Raw genomic sequence first — 25,205 nt, 5'->3', positions numbered from 1 at the left:
TTTAAAGGAAAAGTTGATAAAACTAATATGGAAATTGATCTTAGATATTTCTCCGTGTGAAATGGAGTTTTGAAATTGATAATGTAATCAATTTAAGTGTTTGTATCTTCACTTAATGTTTTCTATGTTAGCCTCATGAATTGATTTAACTTTCATAAAAAGATTTTTTATCATAGTGTTAAGCACCACAACCTTTGTTAGATCTAGGTATTGAGGTAGTTAGTGTTGTTTTGTAAATTTAAAGTGTAGTAATTTGACTCCTTTAAAATAAATAAAACAAATAATTATATTTTTTTCAATTAAAAAAAAGTAGTTGAGATTGTAATTAAAAAATATGCAAATGTATGACAGTATAATAGTTTAAAACTTGATCATTGATAGTAAATGAATATAACCTCTCACTTTACATTCTAACTTAAGCGAATGCTCATAGAAAAAAATAAATATAAGTTTACTATTGTTTAGAACTTCCTTTAATCCTAATTTTGTTGTTTAAATAATAATAGTGTTTATTATAGTGAATTATATACTATGCATCCCAAGTCTTTATACTTTTTTTTTTCTCACTTTAAATTACTTGTGCATTTTAGCTTGCCAATATGCAAACACATTAATTAATCCTCATTTATGGTCCAACTAAATACAGGTTATTCATGTTAGAATTAAATCGGAGATTCGCCAGGATATTTCATATGTGACCTCAACCTTAGTAATTAAAATAAATCCATTGTTGTTTTACTCGATTTATTCCAAAAATACAATAAAATAGTTATTTTATCAGATTAAGTTAATATAGACATAAACAAATTTTTATAGGACTATAAATTAAGTAAACCTTGCGTTTAACGTCAACACCAATAATTGTTTCAAATAATATCATTTCAGAGAAATAATTTCCTTATGCGATTCTCTTTTTGATTGATTGGTTTTTGGTAGGCTTTCATGTCCCAAATTTGGCCTATTTTCCTTTGTCATTCATTTGAAAACCTTTTTTTTTGGTTCTTGGTCCATTATTAGTTACTATTGTGCATGAATAATAATTACGAAGTTATGCATCTTTATTTTTGTCCTCTTCTTTCCGAAATTCTCACTTAAGTCCTGATGAATGGTACCTATTATAATCCATCTTCTTTATATAAAAACAATAATATATTGTTGTGATACTGAATTTGACCTATTAATCAAATGATTGAGCCAATTATGAGTGCAGCAACATCATAGTAATTAAACGTTTCAAGCATTTTATTTTTGTTTTCCTCGTTGTGTTTGCTAATCTTATCTGTATTTTCAGCGAGGGTGTCATAATCAACAACTCAGGAGTCTTATATAGAACAGGAAGATGATTCATTATTTTGAGAAATTAAATCCATCACTTTTAAAGAAGGAACTGGTGATTCGATGAACTTTCTAATCAAAATCAACTTTGATTAGTTCGATTAATTGCTTTATTTTATTTCAAACTCAAACCGAATCAGTTGTGTTTGTTATAAGTTTAGCTTCTAGATTTATCTTTTTTAACCTAAATTAATAGAATAATTAAAAATATATTTTAGTTCATTAAATTGTAATTTTCAATTACTTTAGCTTTCGATTTTGTAAAACTTCCAATTTAAATTTTAAAAAATGACACATTTTATTTTATTTACATAAAAAACTAAAATAAATTTTTTTATAAATTTAAAAATTGAAGTAAGACTTTTATAAAATTGAAAATTAAAATGATTGACACTGATAATTTAAAAAAATAAAACGAGTGCTTATTCTAAACCAATGTGATCAATGTGTTGACTTTTAAACTTATATTTTTAATTTTTAGTATTTAGACTTTTTCCTCTATTTCTAATTTTTGATTTATTTTTATTCTCTTATTTAAGTTTATTTAATTAGTTATGTTTGTTATCCAACTTTTCTTTTTATGATATTCTAAGTAAAAAGACTAATGAGATGTATAAAATAAAAAATATAGAAAAAATAAAATATTAACAAAAAAAACAGTATTAATGTTTTGAACTGAATTAATTGTTGTTTAAAATTACTGAAGAATAAAAATATATTGTTAGTTTATAGTAATATTTAATTTAAAATTTTATATTATAAAAATTCTATTTTTTATTATTGATTTAGATTATAAATATCTTTTATAACATATAATCTTGTTTGAGTTAAATAAAATTACTATAAGTAATATGACAATTTTTCTTTAAATATTTAATGTTGCAACATATTCAAAAGTTAAACGTAAGATAAGTAATTAAATTGTAATAACTTTAAGTCAATTGATCACATTCTCAAGTTTATTATGGTATGTTTGATAAAATTAACAAATAATTAGTAAAAAATTAAAATTTTATAAGAAATTCAAAATAAAAAATTAATTAAATTAAATTAAATATATTTGATAAATTTAACTATTAAACTAAATAATGAATATACAATAATATAAAGATATATTTAATTATTTAACCTTAATTAAAAACCATATATAGTAACTAAATTTTAATTATTATTATTCATATTTTATTTTTAAAAAATTTCAACTTAAAAAATTAAGTTAATAATTTTCAACTTTATTATTAAATTTATCTATTTGCTTTTGAAACTGTTATGATAATAATAATAATAATAATTTTATAGTAAATTAAAATATAAAATAACCTATTTAATAATTTTGCCAAATATATTTAAAATAAAACCTAATTAATTATGAAAGATATCTATAATCTAACCTAAAAGATAAGAACATATAAAAAAATTATTTACTTCAGTGAACATGTTTTTATTTATTAAAAATTTCTGACTGATTTCCTCTTTTCTGCATTGACATCATCAGCTTTCCATTTCCTTGGTCACTTTTCACCCTTATAAGGATGACGGTAGCTCAAGATGATATATCTTTTTTGTTTTCCAGTGAAGACATCAGATTCCTCCATATCAGTGGGCGACTAGCTATTTTTTTCAAGCTATTGTATTTCTTTCCAAGTTAATTATTTTCTCTGCCTTTGACAAAAGTTTACGTAAGAAATATATATTAATTAGTCAATTTCAAAATTCAAAAAGAAACTTTCAAATACGCGATAAAAATATAATATTATGGTTAACATTCTATTATTCTTGTCTGAACTCCCAAAATTAATCTAAAGTGAGTTTTAGTCACCAAATTGTACCTATAATTATAAATCTAAACTTAGTATAATGCAACCGGGACAACTGTTGGTTGACTAAAAATAATTCAGTTGATTTTATTTTTATATTTTTAATTGTAATAAATTAAAGTTATTGCCAATACTGAGTAATGAATTAAACATATTATAATTCAACTGTTTGAAAGTCTTGTTACTACTACTGAACGAATCGATTACTTAGGGGCTCAAACTATGAAAGAAGTGATTTAAGACGGCTTTTCAACCCTATTAAGGAATGATATATAATTAAGCTAAACAATTAGAGGGAATTGGTCAAGCTAAACCAAGTCTATTATTGAAAGTTCTGTCCCTTTTCTCACTAACATAACACTAACTACACGCTAACCCTCATGTCCTACTATGCAATCAGAAAATACGTGTTTAAATGTGCTTTACGTCACCAATCCATTCTATCAATTTTCTCATCAAATTAATAGTTTCTGAGAATTTACTACAAATTAACTTCGAATTGAATAAAACATTCTCTTTTCTGAGAAGATGCATCATTTTGGTCTTTAATCGCGCGCATCCTGTAAATTAAACGGTTCTGTAAATATTATTGATTTTAAGTATTTAATAAATTAATACATTTTTACGTAAAAATAAATTATGTTATTTATCATGTTAAAAATATAAAAGTAGAATAATAAAAAAAATTAAAATTAACTTTAAGAAACAATATTAACACGTTTCTAAATTAAATTGCCGAGCTACAGAACATATCCGTTGTCTCTTTGTCGCATAAAACTGTAAAACATAAAACATGAATCCCTGGGACGCGGTATGCTACTCAGGTGATATAGTAATTACTTAAAAAATGGTCCATTCTTTTTGTAGTGATTTCATTTAGATTCTTATCAATAGTTTTGACTTTAATATTTTGGTCTTTAAAATATATATTAAAACTCAAAACGTGGAATTTAGCATTTTCTAAAAATACGCCTATCTCTAGTTTTCTATGTTTAAATAAATTTTGCTCGCATCACCTGTATTTGTTTTCACTCATAATATGACCCTTGCAATAACTGAAGAGCTGAAGAAATCGTGGACACAATAATACTGGAGTATGTGATATTAGTTTCTCCAATTTTTGTATGAGTTGTGGTGGGTTTCTAATTCCTATATAAACTTAAGAGAGGTAGAAAAGTTTATTAGAGACTTATAATTCTTATAAAAATTTTTATAGCTTATCTCAATGATTTTTTTGTATTATTTATTAAAATAAATTATTTTTAAAGTTATATTAATAAATTTTATGATCAAATTTACAATATAAACTCTCATACGATGAGAATTCGAATTTATTGAAAATAAAAATTAAGATAACCTTCTAGGTCTTATTATTTTATGTTTGTATTCTATTAAGTCAATTAGAGGAATCTTTCAACTGAGAAATATTGAAAATCCAAAAAGAATACACTTATGGTCAAAATCCAAAATGAAGAAAACACATTATTAAAAAAATAAAAAAGGAAAAAAACTGGCCCTGGTTTTCTACGTAAGCATGCAGGTCTAAGGACCACAAGCATCTCTATCATTTGGATTGTAAGAAAAGAACAACATTCTACTTGACGGCACTTCGTAAGCATATATTGCAAAGGCATCATGCCATATGCTTTTTTGGACTGTTTCTTCCTTTATTCTTGTCCTGATTAACTGTTTCTCAACAGCAAATAAAATACAACTTGGTATGTTGTATCTGTCTTGTTCTGCTCCATACAACGTGTGAATTTAAGATTTTATGTTTTCTATCATTATTTTAAAAAATAAATTAAACTTTTTAGGTCGTAGCCTCTTATTTTGTTGGACACGTATATTGTTGTGCATATTAATCATGAAATTAATGAGCCATAAATACGATAAATGCATGTCATTCTAACTGAGGCTTTGGTGGAGCCTCCAAAAGATGCTTACAATGGCAAATTGGTTGAGCCTCCACAGCAATTATTCGTAGTTGCATCTGCTCAGTAAGAACCATTTATTTGTCTTTCGCTCTTTATATTATAGTATCAATTTTTGCAGTGCTATTATGGGCATGCATGAAACATGCATTTCTACTAACCATTGAGTAGTGCTACTCTCGATAGTGTTTCTTTTTTCTTCTTTTATCATCATCATTATTCTTATTTAATGTCTTCAGGATGATATCAAGGGCTTTAGCAGTTACTTTTCCATAAAGAGATTTTGTTGAAATTTGAAATACGACCACAACCAGCTTTAATGCAGCAGAAAGAGACGTGAAAGGGAGCAGAGAGACAGCCTCAAGGCCACAAAAGTTCATGAACTTAATGAAGCAATCAATGTAGGTAGGAAAACATTATAGCATGATTAGATTTACATTTGAATGAGTAAGAATTTATATTTATTTTAACGCTATTAATTGAAATTATATAAAATAAAATATTTATTATAAATTAAAATTAAATTTATACTTTTTTATTTTTAAAATTATATATTTAACTTTTAAAAAATTTGAAAAATATATATTACTTTACGAAAAAAACTGTTAATCAGGAAATTAGACTTCATGCAATAATTTGTTCAAGTGGGATATATTTTGATCAACAAGCTTTTAGGTTTGAGTCTTGCATATATGAAAAAAAAAATTGGTTAAAAAAGCTATTTTACTCTAGTATAGATGTTATCGGTCCAAATAGAATTAGTTCTCTTAAGAAAAACTAGTAATTTATTAAAGAAATTAACTGAGAAAATTCAGAGTTAAAATATATTATTATACTTGCAGGAGAGGACTCTGACATGTGTAGCGTATGAGGATGTATATTAAAAATGTTATCTACTAATAATTAGGTAGAAACGCATGCAAGTAGGCAATGCAAACTAAATATAAGAATGTCTGTGTCCATTGATTTGCTTTGCCGTGACGTAGTAGACAGATAAAGTGCTTAAACATCAGAATAATTTGACTGGTAATCCAGCAATAATGAACATGCAATTGTGTGTTTGTGTTTACCATATTGATAAACAAAATCACGAAGAAAACAAAATGTAATATGCTCATCGATAATGTCATTTAGCAAGTGTTTTATTAATCTTGGTACAACTTGATAATTAAGTTCGCAAAATTTTATCTCTAGTTAGTGAAGTAATTGATACTTGTAAAGTGAGAAAAAGTTTAAGCAGTAGTTTCATACCGCTTTAGTGGTGACAGTGTAATGTTGGCATGAGCTCATTTGTTGCTTCTAGCAATCGCGTCTAAGCGGTGGAAAAAGCCACCATTTGAAGAATAGAGACATATATAGTAGTTGATTTAACCCTTAAAATAAAATTGCAAATCAATATGATGTTTGACTATCAATATTTGAATCAGTTTCTCTGATTTATTATGTCACGAAACATTTAAGATGAAAAGTGAGGTTGTTCGAATTGTTGAAGGGTAATCTTAAGGTGATTGAATTATTTCCAGAATTGATTTGTCATAGCCCTACAACTGATATTGATGGCATAATTCGTCTTTAGGGTAATGTATATGTTTTATGTTTCAAGCACCAAATATATTTTATATTTAACTCCTTAATTTGTTCGCAGAACACTAATGTGGCAGTTGGTAAACTTAATGGGCCAGAACATTGACCTATATTTTAGTATGCTTGGTAACGATTATTTCATGACAAATAATGGGTTATTAAGAAAATATTTTTTTAAAAAATGACATAAGCAATACTTTTTTTACAGATAATTAAAATGTATATTACATTCATTTTTAATTTCTCTGCCTTTTTTTTATCACATCCTGTCGCAATTTTTGTTTACATTCTTTCTATTTTTTTCCCTTGTCTTCATATCTTTATCTTCTTCTACCTATTTTACATTTTAAAACGAGGTGTAAAAGAATCCAAATGCATGATATAAGTAAAACTGGTGGTAGGCTGAACGGGGTGTTCATTGGCTATGGAAGTTGGCAGCATAGGTAGTAGAGATATTAGTGATGTTAGGATGGGTTATGATGACTTGGACCACTAAGGCTATGCATGTTTCAACTTTCTAACTTTCCTTGACTGAAATTAATTTTTTTTCTTAATTACTTGGCTCTATTTGCCTTGTGAATTAGATTTTATCTTTAAATTTAGTTTCAAGGGATGTCCAAACAAGTTCTTAATGTATTTCTAGAATTAAGTTATTGGAGATCTTTAGGCTCTAAATATGATTATCGAGATGGAAAGCATATAATATGAATTCCATGACGGACGGTGGTTTTGGGTGTGACAAAAATGATGCACGATCATGAAGTTATTGCTGCCTAGATGATGACCGTGAGTGTTCTTAGGATAAATTAAAGTTATCTATATTACAATTAATGAATCTATATTACATGGCTCATTCAAGTTACTCTTTAATTTGTCATTTTTTATATAGATTCGTTAGATTTATGATATTTTGGGTCTATATCCTCAATTGGTTGTTTGTACAAAATTATTACAGACTAAAGCTTGGGGATTAAAGCCAGTTTTTAATAAAGTTAATCTTTGATGCATAATTAGTTTATTCACTTCAAAACCCAAAGGAATTTAATTACAATTAGATTAATTCTCAGATTTGTTTTTTCGTTCAATCTGAATTAACCCAATTACTTGATAATTAGTTTTTTTTTTTTTGTTCATCCTTTAGATTTACATATTTAGTCTTTAGCATTTAGACCTCTCCTCTATTTTTGTCTTTTTTCATTTATTTTGAGCTATTAAACGTCTTAATTTTGCTTACTATCCAACTTCTAGATAAAGAGATTAATAAGATATGTAAAATATAATTGTAAAAAAAGTCATATATTAATTGAAAAATATATTAATTGATGTCCAAAATTATGAAAAAGAAAAGCCTTTTTAGTTTATTTTAATATTAAATTTGAAAATTCATTTAATAAATAATAAGTGAAAATAAAAACTTAAATAATATATTAATTTATTTTTTAGCCCAACCCAATGATTCGAATAAATCAAAGCAACCTTAATCAGATTGTTTCGTTTGGATTAGCTGAAAAGCTTTTGCAAACTAAACCTACTCAATTAAATTTGATCGATTTAAATTTTATTTTACCCTAAACCTAAATCAAACTAACTTGTGAACACTTATAATTATTAAGTGTTGAACATTATGACAAACAGCTATATCCTGTCACTCTAAAAACAAATAACTAACAAATATTTGGTTAGAGAAATGATATTTTTAAGTACTCTAAGATAGTTAAAATAAATTAATCTAAATACATCCTGCACTCCAGGTTTTGTCCCAAGCAAAGGCACAAGGCCTAAAAAGCTAAAGCAAGGCAACGGTCTGCTACGAAACGTAGCATACTACGGGCCACTAGGAAGCAAAACAAGAAGCCCATAAGGCCTAACAGACATGTTAAAGCCCAAAAACTATGTAGATAACTTTATTTGGACCATAGCTGGCCCATCAAATCGAAACGGGCCATATAATCCACAAAGGTTTTATCTCAATTTAAAAGACGAAATGTGAACAAATAAAAGAGACAAACTTAGTTCCTCAAGAAAAATGACAACTAAAGAAATAATTTCATTTATCAATTCATTCACAAATGGTTAATTGATCTAAATTCTAAGTGTTGGTTTTTGACAATGAATAAATTAGAGAAACTAATTATTTATTTTAAGTTCTTTCTCAAAATTTAAAATAAATTGAAATAAACATATTTTTACTTAGTTCTTTTTAGGTCTGTTTATGAGCGTTAGTCCTTTCCTCCTCTTCTTTTTCATCTCTTACTCTTGGTCCTCTTATTATCTGCAGTAGATCATTATTAAAATTTTGATTTATTAAGCTCTAATTTTTTAAAACTTTATCATTAATCAAACATAATTTTTAAAATTGCACCATTACGATAATAATAAAAAAAAAAAAGGCCAATTGTCTCATCTTTGATTTTTGTGTGTGTAGAAATACGATTCAAGACTAAGATAATAACTTTTAAGGGAGTTTATATAATAATAATAATAGAAATTTATTTTTCTCATGTTATACATTTACATGATAACATTATATTATAAAATAATTACTATAATAAAATTTATCTTATATAATATTTAGCCGTGTTCTTTTTGTGTTTCTTCTTTTATTCATATACATTATGACGTTATATTATAAAATATGCAAAATCTAATTAATATGTGTACGCAAACGGGTCTGAGTTTCTAATTAATATGTGTACCCAAAAACGGGGTGTAGAATTGACCTTCTGAGTTTCTAATTGTCTCTAGCCCCTTCTACAGGTACATGTAAGTCTGTAACGTGTTTTTTTTATTTTTGTCGCGAATTGTACGGCACTGACGACTGGATGGTGCCACGTCAACATGCCTATGCAAAGGTAGCTTAGTCAATAAATATAGTACCCGTTTACTGTAAAATTTTAAAAATTATTAAATATTTTTAGGATGTATGTATAAATTAAACCTCATATTTTCATTAAAATATAGATTTTACGTTAACGAAGGCAAAAAATAATAATCTGACTATATGTAATCCCATGATTCAGTCTCAATCTCAGATTTCCTTATCTTCTGTACTTTAATTTTCCCTCTCTCTCTCACTGCTTCCTAGGATGCTAATGGCCACCACTCTCTCCCATCTCACCCTTTCAATTCTTCCTCACAGAACAAATTATCAATCAACCGCAAAACTTCATTCCATCAATTCAAGGTTGAAGAACTTTTATACCCCAAAAGATCCTCCCATTGCTAACTTAAAAAAACTGTTGGATCAAACTAGCAATGTTCTAAAAACTGCTTCTCTTTCCCTCACAGCAATCACCTTCCCCTTCTTACTAGAACACAAGGCAAGGATCTACCTCTAATTGTTTTTATACATAATGATCCCATCATGCTTATTTAGTTACTTTAATCAATTTGGTTGTCAAATATTGTTTTGACATAGGATGTTGCACTTGCTGTTGATGGGGAGTTTGGGATGTTGGAGGGTAGAACATTTGCTCTTGTTCACCCCATTGTGATGGCTTCTCTGTTCTTCTATACCTTATGGGCAGGGTATTTGGGGTGGCAGTGGAGGAGAGTGAGGACTATTCAGAATGAGATTAATGAGCTTAAGAAGCAGGTGAAACCTACCCCAACTACCCCAGAAGGTAAAGCACTAGAAGAACCACCGTCACAAGTTGAACTCAAAATTCAGCAACTTACTGAGGTACCTTTTTTTTTTTGCTTTTGTTGCTCTTGTTATCCTGATTATATTTATTTCTTTATGTTAATTGATAAGTTGTTTGAATTTTGAAAATAACCTATGCTTTGGTGTAATGAAATTGATTTTCCAAATTGTTAACAGGGCCCTTGTTTATATCATTAGCTGAAAAATGATTTTTTTTAAAGCTTGGTACAAGCTTTAAGATCTGTGGTTGTTTCATTGAATAATGAATGTCGGGTCGAAATTGAATTTGGAACCAATATAATCCATGGATTTACTCTTAAATTGCTGAATTCTGAGCAGTACTTAGTTTTATGGGTTCTCAAATTCAGGAGAGGAAAGAGCTGCTCAAAGGCTCTTATAGGGATAGACACTACAACGCAGGGTCTATACTTCTAGGATTCGGGGTGCTTGAGGCTATTGGTGGAGGGCTGAACACATGGTTAAGGACAGGAAAATTATTTCCAGGTCCGCATCTGTTTGCGGGAACAGGTAAAGTTTTAAATTTACATTTGATGATGGGAAAAATAAAGATATAATTGGAAGTGTTTGGCAATTTTGTTAGCTTATTCAATAGAATGATCAACTATATATTTTGACTTTTAAACATGTAGCTTTGTAGTATATGTTGGTATGGAAAATGATTGTTATGCAATTTTTGTCACCAGCTATTACAGTGTTATGGGCACTTGCTGCAGCCCTTGTACCATCAATGCAGAAAGGGAGTGAAACAGCTAGAAATCTTCACATTGCTTTGAACACTTTAAATGTACTGCTCTTTGTGTCTCAGATCCCCACTGGATTTGACATTTTGTTGAAAGTGTTTGAGTTCACTCAATGGCCTTGAATGTTCCCATGTATTTTACTTCCAATTTGCAACACCAAAATCACCCCAATTTCACATTTTAAGATCACTCTAATAAGGTACAGAAGTGTGCTTAATGAAAGTGAAGGAGATTAACTTGAATTGATTGTAATTGGGTTGTCGTAGGGTAGTGAAATTCAGATTCCCAAAACATCTTGGGAGATGTACTCTGTAAATGGAAATCGTTTTTCTTTGTCTTCTTGATATGTAGCCAATGCCTTCTATTATAACTTCATTTTTGTTAATGAAAGGTAATGTTAGTTATTTATAAATGTTGATAATTTTGAAAAAGCTAAAAATTATTTGGCTTAAGCAGTAATAAGTTTCTTTTGTCTTTAATGTAACATTTTGTTGTTGTTGTTGAATTATCGTCATTTTATTGGGAAACAGAAGAAAAGAAAAAGGGACATCAATGTTTTTTATCCAAAAGAATTTAAATAATTTATTTGCCTCTTTTCTCCTTCATCAGGGATAGTTCTACTTGAAATTTTCAAATTAATGTGCAACGTATACAAGAACGTTTCTGCATAAGGGTTTCTGTCTGCATAAAAAATTTGCCAGGCATATGAACCACATAAATTTGGGGGAAAGCTAAGTGAGACAGAATTGGGAGAAATAGGTAGATTTAATGGGATATCATGAAATATGTAAGGAACTTCATGTATATAAAACAACGGATTCAGATCCTTTCAAGTGTATATATAAAACAATATTTATAACATGAGAGAGTTATTTTTTTAAAAAAAAATTATACATAAACATCGAATCTAAGGCTTTACTTAAAGAGAGTCAAGCCACTTAACAACTGTGGCTTGGATTGTTAATCACTGTACAAGTGTTTGAAATGAGATGGACCATTAGTTGTTGAAGATGAATGAAGACCATCACTAATAACTTATTTTTTATGCCTAATCCTTTTTATTAATTTTATTTCTCGTGCGTAAAGAGGAATACTGACTATACATTTTTGCACACAATCAGGAAGGCCCAACGCTTACACTACATTTTTGCACAAATGAAAACTGTATTTGTTTTTATTTGATATTTTTTTCGTATTACATTTTAAATATGAAAGAAAAACTTAAATTATTTCAAATTTTGCTTAAAAAATTAAACAAGGGTAACTTATAAACTGGGGGGGGAGTTACAAAGTAAAAATGTATATAAACATATTACACTACCAAAGTGAAATTCATGTGAGAGTATGAAAAATAAATGGAGGTCACATCATTTAAGAAGGTCGGCACGAAATTCACCTAATTATAAAAAACATTATACTAAAAAATGTAAAAGCGAATATATGTTATTAGCATTATTTAATGAATAAAAAGTATGATTCGTGTATTTAATGGCTTCTAGCTGAGGTAAAGGTATGTAATTTCCAGAAATTGAAGACAATAAAAACATAAAAAAATGTGTGGAATAAAGTGTATATATATGCAAAGATAGCTTTATGAATGAATTCTTGGACAGGGTACATATTCTTGTGTCTCAAGATGAAAAACTTGTTGTTTCAGCACTCAACGGTTATTTTTATGTGCTTCATGAATATTATATGTATGCTAAGTTTCTGTAGAACAAATGAAAGTCGTAATTGAATAAAAAAATGTCAAACTGTAAAGCATTACAGCCTTCATTTGAACTTTCTTCTGTTACGTTGTTTGTGTATGGTAGAATAATGAATAACATTCTTCTTATTTGAAAAAGACAATATTAGTCAGTATCTTAAGATACTGGTTAAAAAAAATCATATTTTATTTTTAAAACAATTAAAAGAATTTAATAAAGTATATTAAATAATTTTTAATCAGTATTCTTAAGATATTTATAAGTAATATTATTATAGAATAAAAAATATTGATAATATATAAATGTTTGGGTGAGCTTATTATAAAAAAATAAAATAAAATACTTCTCATAAGTTAAAATTAACTTTTATTTATTTTTTTAAAATTTATTTTTATTTTTATATTATTATTTTTCTTTTCCAAGGACTTGTATATAAATTCATGCAAATAAACCATATTCCATTAAATTCATTCCTTATTCATAAATAATTTCATTTAATAAGAATGAGATTATATAAAAATATATATTAATTTGGTTGTTAGTCTCCTGGGAGGACTATCAAAACCCTTCTTTTAAACTAACATGATATTTTATATGTCTTTTTTAATTATTGCCCTTACAATAATAGTTAAAATAAAAAGTAAAGTAATTTTTTATTTAAATATATAATATTTAATATTATTGATACATCTTAATTTGTCATATTAATTTTTAACATAAATTCTATAGTTTTTATTATTATTTTTCTTATATTATAAATTTAAGAACTCACTTTTAAAGGAAAATTTTCAAATTTATAGTTTTTATTCTTCTCAAGTGTTATTACTTAAATTTAGTTAATATTAATTTAAAAAATATTAAAATTTACCGTATCATATAACATCAATATACTTAAAATTAACTTTTCCTGATTTAAATCATTTATTTTCACACTTTCCTACTTAACTTCAAAAGTCTTTTTTCTTTAAATTATTCCTATATAATAAAATATAATCATCATGGTTGGCAATTACATATATATATATATAACATGATTTTATAATTATTTAACAGTAATCATATTTTATCTCTATTGTATTTTAATTTTAAATTTAATTTAAATTAAAAAATATTCCCATGATACTTAAAAAATTAACTTATAAAATAATTTCTTATTTTTTATAAAAAATTCATTTAAAATTGTCTATTGTGTTAAATTTTTATTTTCAAAAATGTTATTGATTAATATTTTTGTTATGGTCAATAAATAATAAATATAGTATATTAATTTCGTAAAATCTCTTTCTCTCACGAGGACTGAGAAAGGTTACCAGTCAAAAGTTATTATTTAAATAGAAATTAATTAATTAAAAATAAAATTAAGAGAATAAGATTTTAATAATTTTAAGGATAATTTTTTAAAAAATAATATTAATTATTGACAAATTTAATGTAATTAATTAATTAAATTAATTTTCTTAATATTTATGAAGTGATTAAAAGAGTCTTATATATAATAGATGTATAGGTAAAAATAAAAATATAATAAGTTGTTTTATAGAGACTTAAGATTTAATTTTTTTAAATTTAATCTAAATTTACTTATTTAAGTAATATGTTTAATTTAAATTCTTTAAAAGACTTAATTAATTGAATAAATCAGTCTTGAGTTTAAAAAAAAATTATTAGGTCTCATATAATGACCTAAGACTCATGCAATTTATAATAATGTATTAATTAATTTTATATAAAAATTATAGTATAATATTATGTTAAATAAATTAAATTTTAAATTAAAAAATATAAATTTTTTATTAGAGTTAGAAATTACATGCCTTGTGAGAAAGAGCATCGCTTGATTTGTTCTATACAAACAACGCTAACATGCATTTGTATTTGTCATATATTTAATAATTTATTTATTTAAATCAAAAATATATTTTTAAAATAATAAATAAAAATATATAATTTTATTATAAATATTTAAGATATTAAATTATATTTTATAATTTATTTAGATATAAAATTTTTGACTTTTATAAAGATATATTTATTTAAATTGTTTAATAGTTTATGTACAAAGAGACTTAACTATTTATTAAAGATCTAAATACATAGTAGATTATTAATAAGACTAATAAGTTAAATTAAATTTTTAAAAATGTTAAATTGGACTCAGTAAAAAATTTATGACAGATAATAAATCAAACTTAAAATTATTAAATAAATTAAGTCTATTTGTACAAAATTCAGTTTAACTTTACTTATTTTCATCCCTATATATAATAAATTATTGATTTATAAAAATTAATAAATTTTTTTAAAAATATTTAAATAAAATACTCATTAAGTTAATAAAATATAATAAATTTATTTTTATTTTCATTTAATTATTATCTATAAATTTTTATATTATATTTTTATTAATTATTAAATAAAATTTTAAATTAAAAACTAAATATAAACAAGTAAAACTAAAAGAAAAAACAAATTACACAGAACAGTGTAACGAAGCATGGACCCACAATATATAGTGCTTTACTTATAAATACCTTAGTTTCTCTTAAAATAAATATATAAAAAGATTTTATTAAAAACATAAAAATTAATTGTTGGCAAGCTATATGCAAACATGCACACCCGTTGATATTCTGTGTGAAGGAATGGGAAACCTTGATTCAGGTATGCCCCCAGCATCTCCTTTCCGTTAAGGAAGATCTCCCCAAGCACCTTCCAAAAGAACCAATAGGAAGGAAAGATGCAGCACAAGAGCATAAATGTTATTTATAAAGTTAATTTGGAACATTTAATGTTGCTGTTTTTTAATTAGAATATATTTTTAAAACATTATTGTATATTTAAAGACACATGCTAAAATTTAAAAAATATAATTTCTTATAAAAATTATAACACAACTTTATTGCATGTTTTAATACAAGCAGGGTGGAATCACATTATAGCTAGGTTGGGCGTGCCAAAAGGGTTTGAAACCCAAAACCCTAACATCCGTTTATTCTTTTATATCACTTTCATCCCTTTCGCCACAAATATTTTTCAACTACGCCCTTATTCAATTAATTAAAAGTTATAAATTTTAATTTTAACTATAAAAAATAATTTTTGTATAACTTTATTAAAGCTCAATTTGAATAAAATTTTAGAGAATTTTTTATTAAAAAAATATCAATATAAAAAATAAATAAGTTTGATTAATATTAATCTCAATCTCAATCTTTAGAGTTAAATTTAAGCATTCATAAATAAAAAATATATTAATTATATTAAAATCATAAAAGTATAATAAATAATTTTTTTATTAAAATCTTGCTATTATTAGTTTTTATTCTCAGCTTTAAAAGTTAATTTTAACATTTTTAAAAATATAGAGAACTTTTTTATAAATTAAAATAACATATATTTTTTTTACTAATATTTGAGAATTAGTAAACGCTACACATTCCATAATATAATCTATGTGATTCTCTGCCGCTGAAATTTCAAAACGTCTACCCTTAAATATGATTGATTAGTTCATTTCATATCAAGAATCAAGACAGTTGCAGATGCCACCCGATCAAATTGTCAACTCGTTAATGCATGCAGAACCATCCATAATTGCTCATATGGCGGCTGTATTTTACATGGTATAGGAAACAAAACATGAAGGAAAACCTACATCATACAGTAATATTATTATTACTTGTGAACACTGTCACATAAACATAAAATGTTTGGAAAGCTTTTAATTTTTATGGCCTTTTAACAACAATTGAAGAACTAAACGGATGGAATGAACGATGATGATGTACGAGGGTTGAAATAAGTGAGAATGTGGGTACCCCTCCAAAAGCAAAATCTTGTCAATCACTCCAAAGATACCAATGTGCATCGAATATAATGCTTTTCACACTTTTTCTCATTCAGTGTTTTCTATTAGGTAACTGCAATTAAGTATTTTTCTCGTCTATAAATAAGATTGCATAAGTCATATATTTTTGTGCTCACATCAAACAAACCTCTTCATTTGTAGTATTTTTAAGTTAAGGTTTGAATTAAGCATTTCCAAACACTATGGCTAACTCAACCCCAATTCGTCCTTGGTCTCGCTTGGCCTCCTTGCGCTCTGTCACTTCTGCTTCAGAGCCATATTCTAACCCATCACTCAAAGCATCCCAAGCAAGACACATTTCCTCTTTAGACAACAACGTTGGTATCACCACATCACTGCCATCAACACCACCATCTAATCAAAGCCCAACGCAGTCACAAAAGTTCAAACACACCACGCCCTTTATTTTTCCACCTTCCAAACTGAAGGTTAACCCAGAGATTGAGATTCAGACTAAGATTAAGATACCCGGGGAAGAAGAGACAAAAGCGGTGCTTATTAACGGGACTGTTGAAAAGCCTAATGCCAATGACAATGGTTCATTGCACAAGGAATCAATAGAAACCCAAAAGCAATCCACAGGCCATCATGAAAAACAAGTGAAAACCAAAGAGAATGAAAGGAAAGGGAAAGGTGTTGATTTGGGTTCTGATGGGAATGGCATAACTAGGGTCATAACAATTGCAGGGGAAAACAGAGGTGCATACATGGAAATACTCAAACCCCAAGAGAAACCCATTAAAAAGATGGGAAATTTTGGTAATGGGGAAGAGGATGCAAATGAGAAGGAGAAGAATCGGAAAGTGAGAACAATATCTTCACTTCCAAAGAGTGGTTTCTACGTGAACAGCAATGTTCAATGTGTCAACAGCTCAATGATGTTCCACACAAGTTGCACACACAATGATCCTGGAGTGCACCTGAGTCTCTCAAAGAAGCCATTTGGTGAACGTGTTGATGGCCAGAGCAATTGATTTCAAAGTGGCGTTTTAAGTTAGTTCTTTGGTGTTTTAAGGTTGTAGTACTGTTCATGTGTCTAGGTAGAGAAAATGAAGGTTTAGTTATTTGTTTGGATGGCTATTATAAGGGCACAATTCTAAGTATCCATGGATTAATCTACACAAACTAAATGACTATGTTATTTGTGTGAATGAAGTCCTGGATTGGTATGTTATGGGGATTTTGTAAAGTTATGACTTGAGGAAAAACAACTATTTCATTTTCTTACTCTGTTTCTTTTCATTCATTTTTTTTTCTCATTTTTCTATTGTATCATTATGATATAGACACTGTTTGATCAAAGTAATTGAAAGTTACCAACTTAATTATACTTTTAAATTAAATAATTATGATAGTTTTTGTGTATTTATCCTTTTAATTAACCTACCACACCTATTGTATAAGACATATATTCAAACGAGTGAATAATTGACTACAAATGAACTGATAAAAAAAAGGAAAAATCCATGATTTAATGTGTCATATGACTTGATCTCTCCAAATCTTTTAAGTTTTTATTATCAAATTAGCCATATATTTGGAAAAGCAACGGAAAATGACTTATTATCTTCATTGTATTCTATACAAACTTTTAAAAAATAGATAACAATGCAAAAATAATGTGTTTTTTATAATTAAAAATATTTTTATAAAATATTTTCTCAAATGAAATAAATTTATTTTAGTGACAATTTTTTTAAAACTAATTTAATATAACATATGTAACATTAGAGGATGAAATTTATTTTTTTCTAAAAAATATTAACTTAACAAAGAGAAAAGTTATAAATAATTAATATTTTAAAAAATTAAAGGTACAGCAATTTAAAAAAATTGAACAAGTAAATATAAATAGTCAATATAATCCCACCTCCAAATCATATAACTTAAAGTGTATGATTAATATATGAGTATGACGGACGGGCAAGCCTTTGAAAATAAAAATGGAAATAATATTTTCATGCTAGATAGATTTAGAGTCATTTTATTTTTTCTTTTAATTGGACTATTTTCTTTAGCTGCGGTTTTGATCAATGGGAGAACAGTAATTTATCCAATAAATACCATAGCAAATTTTCTGATTGAAATAGGCTATTTGACTTTGTAATTTGGCATATTTAAAAGGATAAAAATTTATTTATTTTTCAAAATTTCTTGGTTCCTCCCAATCAGTTGGCTCAAAGAATTATTTAGAATTTTAATTATTTCAACTATTGTCATAATCATAACACTAATTTTGTTTCTCATTTTTTGGTGTAACAAGCTAGGGTTAAGTGAACTTCTCCTAGTCATAGTTATCTTAAGATAAATGTGAATGGATCAGTTTATGCAGATGAAGGGATGACTAGCTTTGAAAGTCTAATTCGAGATGATAGAGAGTTCTTTATTATTGGTTTTCATGGTAGCACCTCCCCTTGTGCTTCCTTGGTTGTTGAGTTGTAAGCTCTTTTTTGGAGAGTTAACCTGGTCATTAAGTAGTATATTAATTACATTTGGATTTAAGGAAATTCTAAGGATGTTCTCCAACTTATTTTAAATATTCCTTTCAAGACTCATCATTTATTTTCTCTAATCTCAGATATCAAATCATTGTTAAAATAAATTAATTTTGTTAGATTTAACTTTACTTGCAGAGAAACCAGTCAATGTATTAATTATCTTACAAAGTTTGGAGCTAAATATTGTAATCATTGTATTTTATTAGATCAATCTCCTTTTTCCTTATTACTTTTTTTTATTTGGATGCCATTAGCTCGTGGGTTGTTAGACCCTACTTGTTTCTTATTGGGCTTTTAGCCCCTTATTTTAGCAAAAAATAAAAATAGAAACAATATATGCAAGCATTCTTTTATGGATGAATAATCCATGCAATTAAAACATCTGAAATCCGAATGCACTCTCACGTATGATAAAAATGTTTTTTATGTTAACGTAATGAGAATTATATTTTTAAAACTAGAATGATTATTAAATTAATAAAGGTGTTAATTTATGATTTGTTGATTTAATTGTGATCGAATTTGATAACAATAAAATATAATTTTAATATTATATAAATTTAAATTATCTAACTATATAAACAATTAAAATTAAGAATTAATTAATTAATCCCACTGTGACGTAAGATTCTTCTGTCTCCAAATGAAAGGCTTCAAACGTGAGAGGTCAACGGTGACTTTTTTGAGTTTCATGAAATAGGTCAATTTTTTCGTCGGTGTCTAAAGGTGAAAATAAAAATTCAACACTTTAATTTATTCATATCTATTTTTATCACATTTATTTTGTATCTATTTTTTTTTTCTTCTATCTTCTGAACACTGATCTCATATGATTTTTTTTTAAAAAGTTTATTATTTGGACAACCTTGCATCGAGAGGAGAAAATTATAATTGTCAACAACAAAAAAGAAATCAAGTTTACATTACATATGTCATGTTTTTTTAGGACATGTCAGGTTTTTACTTTATGTTAAGGGAAGTCCCAGGAAGCATCTTGAAAATAAAGAATAGAAGGGAAAGATTGCGTGAGAATGAAAAGCTGAGATATATACAGTAATATTGTCTCGAATCCAATCAAACTTTAATTTTGCCGTGGGTGAATTTTGTTAACGGGCAACAATGCATGAATAAGAATCTTAAGAAAATGAGTAAAAGTTATATATTTAATTTGTAAGCATGACATGATGGAGCCGCTCAAAGCACAGAAAGCATAATACACCGTAAATCAAGAAATTTCAAGAATAAACAAAGGACACACTCCACAATCCGTATGACTCAATGTAAATGTTTGAAATTTCAAGAACGTCCACACTTGAAAATGAATATGACAGAAGTAATGCATATTATTAGCTCAATTCGTGTCGAGAATCAAGATAAAGACAGCTGCTACCTCATCAAAATGAGCAGAACCTTCCATGATTCCGTGTATGGCTTTATTGTATTTTTCAGAAAAAAGAAGAAGGTAGAATTGCCCATATGTGTGCTACATAAAACGTTAATAGCTGTTGTGCATGGGGTGTCGTAGCAAATTGAATGAATGTGATCACAAATTCACATCAAATCTTTGTGAGATTTCGTTTTTCTAGAAAATAGATATCTTGCAGAGTTTTACAAGATTATTTTTTGAGTCGGTCTATTTTATTATTTGAATATTTTTTTAAAAACTAATATTATGCATAATAATTTATTTTTTTCCTAGGGTTTAAGTGACCCAATGTTGCAATTTCATTACAACTACAATTACCTCAAATGATCTAGTTATTTTAACGTTGAATTTATACGTGATACAATGGATCGAGGATTGATTTCTCAAACTGGCATTGCATTTTTGATTCTACACGCTGGAAAGGTTCCAAGTAAACAAATTAAGTCAAACGAGGGATGCATGAAACATGGGTCCCAAAGCAAAAGCAAATTTGTCTGAGCTGGAAGTGCCAAATGCAATTGAATCTGATGCTTTTCACATTTTCTTTCATTCCGTGTAGGTAAAGATAATAGGTATTTTTCTCATGTTCTAATAGAAATTCTGTTTTGTCCCCATGGGACAAGTTGTGCTTCATGATTTCCTGTTGGATCACCATTCATTCACGTGTCTATAAATAAGACGGCATGAGTCATGCATTTTTGTGCTCACTTCAAACAACCCTCCTCATTTGTATTATCTCTCTCTTGCAATTATTAACTAAGGTTTGAATTGAGCATTTCCAAAAGGAATGGCTAACCCAACTCCAATTCGTCCATGGTCTCGCTTGGTCTCCTTGCGTTCTATTCCTCCTCCTCAGTCAGAACCTAAACCTCAAACCTTACCATCCCAGCTTGTAGAACCCCCTCTCAAAGCACCCCAAACAAGAAACACTTACTCTCAAGACAACAACTTCAGTGCCACCAAATCTCTACCAACAACAACTACAACGGTTCAAAGCCAAACGCAATCACAAAACCTCAAACTCACCACTCCCCCCACCTTTTCACCTTCCAAATTGAAGCCTAATACGGAGAATGAAACTAAGAAACCGGTGGAAGAAGAGCCAAAAACCGTGCTTGTTAACGAGACCATTGAAAAGCCTAATGCCAATGGCAATGATGACAATGGTTCAATGCAAAACGGATCTCAAAAGCAAGGCACTGACCATCATGAAAAGCATGTGACAAACAAAGAAAATGAAACCAAATGGAAAGGTATTGACACAAAGCTTTTGGGTTGTGAGGGGTATGGCATAACAAGGGTCATAACAATTGCAGGGGAAAACAGAGGTGCTTACATGGAAATAATCAAACCACAAAAGAATCCCGTTAACAAGATGGGATATTTAGGTGACGGAGAAGTCAACGCAAATGGGAAGGACAAGAGTCAGAAAGTGAGAACACTATCTTCACTTCCAAAGACTGGTTTCTACGTGAACAGCAATGTGCAGTGTATCAACAACTCAATGGTGTTACACACGAGTTGCACACACCATGATCCAGGAGTGCACCTTAGTCTCTCAAAGAAGCCATTTGGCAAACGTGTTGACGGCCATCGCAATTGATTTGAAGGTGGCACTTTAATTTAGTTTCATTTGTGTTTTAAGCTTATGATGCGGTTCATGTGTACTACATAGAGAAAATAAAGGCTTAGTTATTTGTTAGGGTGGCCATGCATCAAAGGAGCAAGGAAGATTCTCACAGCCTTTGGTGGGACAACTAATTAATGCTATTGGGTAGTATGCATGGCTTAATCCACAAACTAATTATAAATGACTATGTTTTTTGTGTGATACATAGGAAAAGGAGTCTTCAATAGGTATATTATGAGGATGATGATGTAATGTTGCGACTTACCCAATAATATAAGTCATTTACTCCTTTTGTTTTTATATTTTTGATATTTTCTATTTGTTATTTTTAATTATTATTTTATAAAGTTAATGAAAGTGAGGAAAATAAAAGCAGAGTAATAGGAAGTGAGGAAACCAAGAGTCCTCAATCAAATTTATTTAATATACAACTTAATTAAATGTTTATATAATAAGTTTTTTTAATAGAATTTTATATAATAAATTTAACTTTAAAATTTATTATAATAAATTAAAATGACTTATTATAATAAATTGTTAAAAATAAGTTAAAATAAACTTATAATTAAGAAATATAAAATATTTTTATAACCTGCATAAATTACCAATAGAAATAAAAAAGCCACAAAGATTGAAAAAGTGATTTCAAACAAGGGTGGAGATCGAAACATACATAAAAAGAAAATATACTATTTTCAAATATAATTTGTCTTTTTCTTAGTGTCTGCTCAAGCCTTTTTTACATATGTGGGGGAGGGTTATCACATGCTTGGCATGCTTTTATATTTTTGCTTTTAATTATTTAATTGTATTTACAATTTGTACTCCTTATCAATAAAAAAATATTTTTTTCTATAATAAAAATTAATAATCTGATAAATTATAGTACTAAATAATTTTTTAACAAATATTTTATAATTATATATATATATATATATATATAACTAATGCATCAAAATTAGTATAGTGTATTATTTATCAGTATAAATTTTTAACATTTACACTGAGTTTTTAAATTTCATTTAACAAAATTATATTAATTAAAAATATTTTAACACTTGAAAATATTTAATGATATTTAAAAAAAATTAATTAGTCTAATAGTACTATGCACGAGATATCAAACTAACTACATTATTTAAAATAAGGATAGGGTGACAAACTGGGCCTTTCCATCCCGACCTTAGTATTTGCTAATGGGTTTTTAGGCTCAGTCCAACAACTTAGCTGAGTACGAATGTATCGACCAAAAAGTAAAAAAATAAATAAAAAAAATCAAGTGAGATGAGTGTTATTCACGTGAGAGTGAAACTACAAATAATGAATGATGTTACTATAGATGATTAAAATTAAAGTATAATAATTGTGACTTTAACCTGTAGCCTTCTTCATTGTTCTATAATAATTGAATTCCAATCACAATTATAATTATGAAATCAATTTTTATAATCGTGCTTTTAATAAGACCTGAAATGAAATTTAGGGTTATATATATTTATTGAAAGTTAGAAGAAATTTTACTCTTGATTCTCCTTGCATAAAGAAATTTAATTCGTTACAATATTACTTTAGAATTATTTTTTATTTTTTAAATTATTTTTTTATTAATTGATTTGTTATTCATAATTGTAAGCAATTCCATTTCTTAAAGGCTTAGTTCAAATAAAGATGAATTTATTAGTTAATACTTAAGTTTCAATCCCTTAAAAATATACTCTTTATTCACATTATATTTTCTTAAGAGATTTAATACACTTACCAATTAACTGTCAACTTTAATGTAACCATATCAAGAATTATATACGAATGATACCAAGATATTTTTTTTGAGTAATATTATTCTTCTAAATTTCTTTACCTTTAACCTGTATCCTGCCGACAGAGGTAATAAGATCCTTCACTTCGTCATGCATACAATGATATTGATTTCTAATTATAAAATACCATGATAGCTACTTACGTAGTTATCTTTATATTCGATTGTTACTATTGTGAAATTATAAAAAATTATGGACTAATATAATTGATGCAACTACAATAATTATTTGTATTCAATAATTGTAAGGATTTTTCAAACGCCAATCGCAATAGAAGTGGACGATCCCAAACGAACTTCAACTTAACTGTCTAGAGTTTAAATTAATTTTGAAAATTTCAATTTGGGAAAACATTATTTAACCATCATCACTTGTGGGGATTAATTTTACAATTATGTGTGTGGTATACTAATCATAGACGAAAAAAAAGATAATATTAATCATAATTATAGTTATAAACGGCAATTTAGAAACATGTTTTCCTCCTTTGGTATCCCAGTGTGTCGATTATGATTTATGATTGAAAGCTTAAAAAGTTTTAATGGGTTGTACTAAAAGGAAAAGGTTATTACCGTCGCATTATCAAGAAAGGGGAAAGGAGGAGGAAACAAAGGCACCCATAGGACTAAAGATGTCAAATCAAACATGTAAATATTAATTGTCAAACTTTCATTTTTATTATAACAAATAAAACTGTGTCATTTTTGTCTCTGAAATTGACCATATATCAAAGTATATATCTATTGAGGAAAATGTTCCTACAAATTCTTTAGAGACAGAAATAATTAAGGTAGGATAAATTCGGATAGAGGCTTGCAAAGTGTAGTGATTTATAACAAGATTCAATTGGTAACCAATTTAGGAGTAGTTCCAACGGAGATAAGGATGAAGTTAAATAAATGTTATAATCTGGATTCCTATATCGAGTTAAATTTATCCTGTTTAATTTTTGGGTACAAATTATAATTGCATCAGCATGTATCTCCTATGATTATCTAAATTTCACTAATTCGGTGTTTGTATGGGTAAGAACTAATAATTCCCAATTGTATATCACGCCTTGAGCAATTACTTCTAAGCTTCTTAGTGGGTCTTGTGTTTTGTGAAAAATCTTGTATGTGCATTGAACAAGATACCTTCGAACTCTCTTTCATGGGGGTCTACAAGAGCTTTCGATTATGAAATG

The 25,205-nt window shown here is 27.4% G+C and overlaps 3 protein-coding genes across 3 annotated transcripts; all 3 read left to right on the top strand.

Moving 5' to 3' along the window:
• Positions 1–9,753: 9,753 nt before the first annotated feature.
• On the top strand, positions 9,754–11,298 carry LOC113850588. The gene is made up of 4 exons (XM_027481170.1): positions 9,754–9,987; positions 10,086–10,349; positions 10,679–10,838; positions 11,015–11,298. The coding sequence occupies exons 1-4, from the start codon at positions 9,754–9,756 to the stop codon at positions 11,191–11,193; spliced, it is 837 nt and encodes a 278-aa protein (XP_027336971.1). The 3' UTR covers positions 11,194–11,298.
• A 5,532-nt stretch (positions 11,299–16,830) lies between these two features.
• On the top strand, positions 16,831–17,622 carry LOC113851076. The gene has a single exon (XM_027481563.1). It carries the CDS (start codon positions 16,831–16,833, stop codon positions 17,620–17,622), a length of 792 nt encoding a protein of 263 aa, XP_027337364.1.
• Positions 17,623–21,359: 3,737 nt separating this feature from the next.
• LOC113851075 lies at positions 21,360–22,175 on the top strand. The gene has a single exon (XM_027481562.1). The coding sequence runs from the start codon at positions 21,360–21,362 to the stop codon at positions 22,173–22,175; it is 816 nt and encodes a 271-aa protein (XP_027337363.1).
• The last annotated feature ends 3,030 nt before the right edge of the window (positions 22,176–25,205 follow it).

This window comes from Abrus precatorius, unplaced genomic scaffold (assembly GCF_003935025.1).
Source record: "Abrus precatorius isolate BTA unplaced genomic scaffold, Abrus_2018 Scaffold9, whole genome shotgun sequence".
Lineage (NCBI taxonomy): Eukaryota > Viridiplantae > Streptophyta > Magnoliopsida > Fabales > Fabaceae > Abrus > Abrus precatorius.
The sequence above is the reverse complement of the archived record's forward strand: the minus strand, read 5'-3'. Positions and strand labels throughout refer to the sequence as shown.

Excerpts from the sequence above, each read along its gene's own strand:
- LOC113850588 (XM_027481170.1), top strand. The coding sequence starts at position 9,754 with ATGCTAATGGCCACCACTCTCTCCCATCTCACCCTTTCAATTCTTCCT. Across the intron at positions 9,988-10,085 it reads CCTTCTTACTAGAACACAAG|GATGTTGCACTTGCTGTTGA; the intron begins GCAAGGATCTAC and ends GTTTTGACATAG. Across the intron at positions 10,350-10,678 it reads AAATTCAGCAACTTACTGAG|GAGAGGAAAGAGCTGCTCAA; the intron begins GTACCTTTTTTT and ends TCTCAAATTCAG.
- LOC113851076 (XM_027481563.1), top strand. The coding sequence starts at position 16,831 with ATGGCTAACTCAACCCCAATTCGTCCTTGGTCTCGCTTGGCCTCCTTG.
- LOC113851075 (XM_027481562.1), top strand. The coding sequence starts at position 21,360 with ATGGCTAACCCAACTCCAATTCGTCCATGGTCTCGCTTGGTCTCCTTG.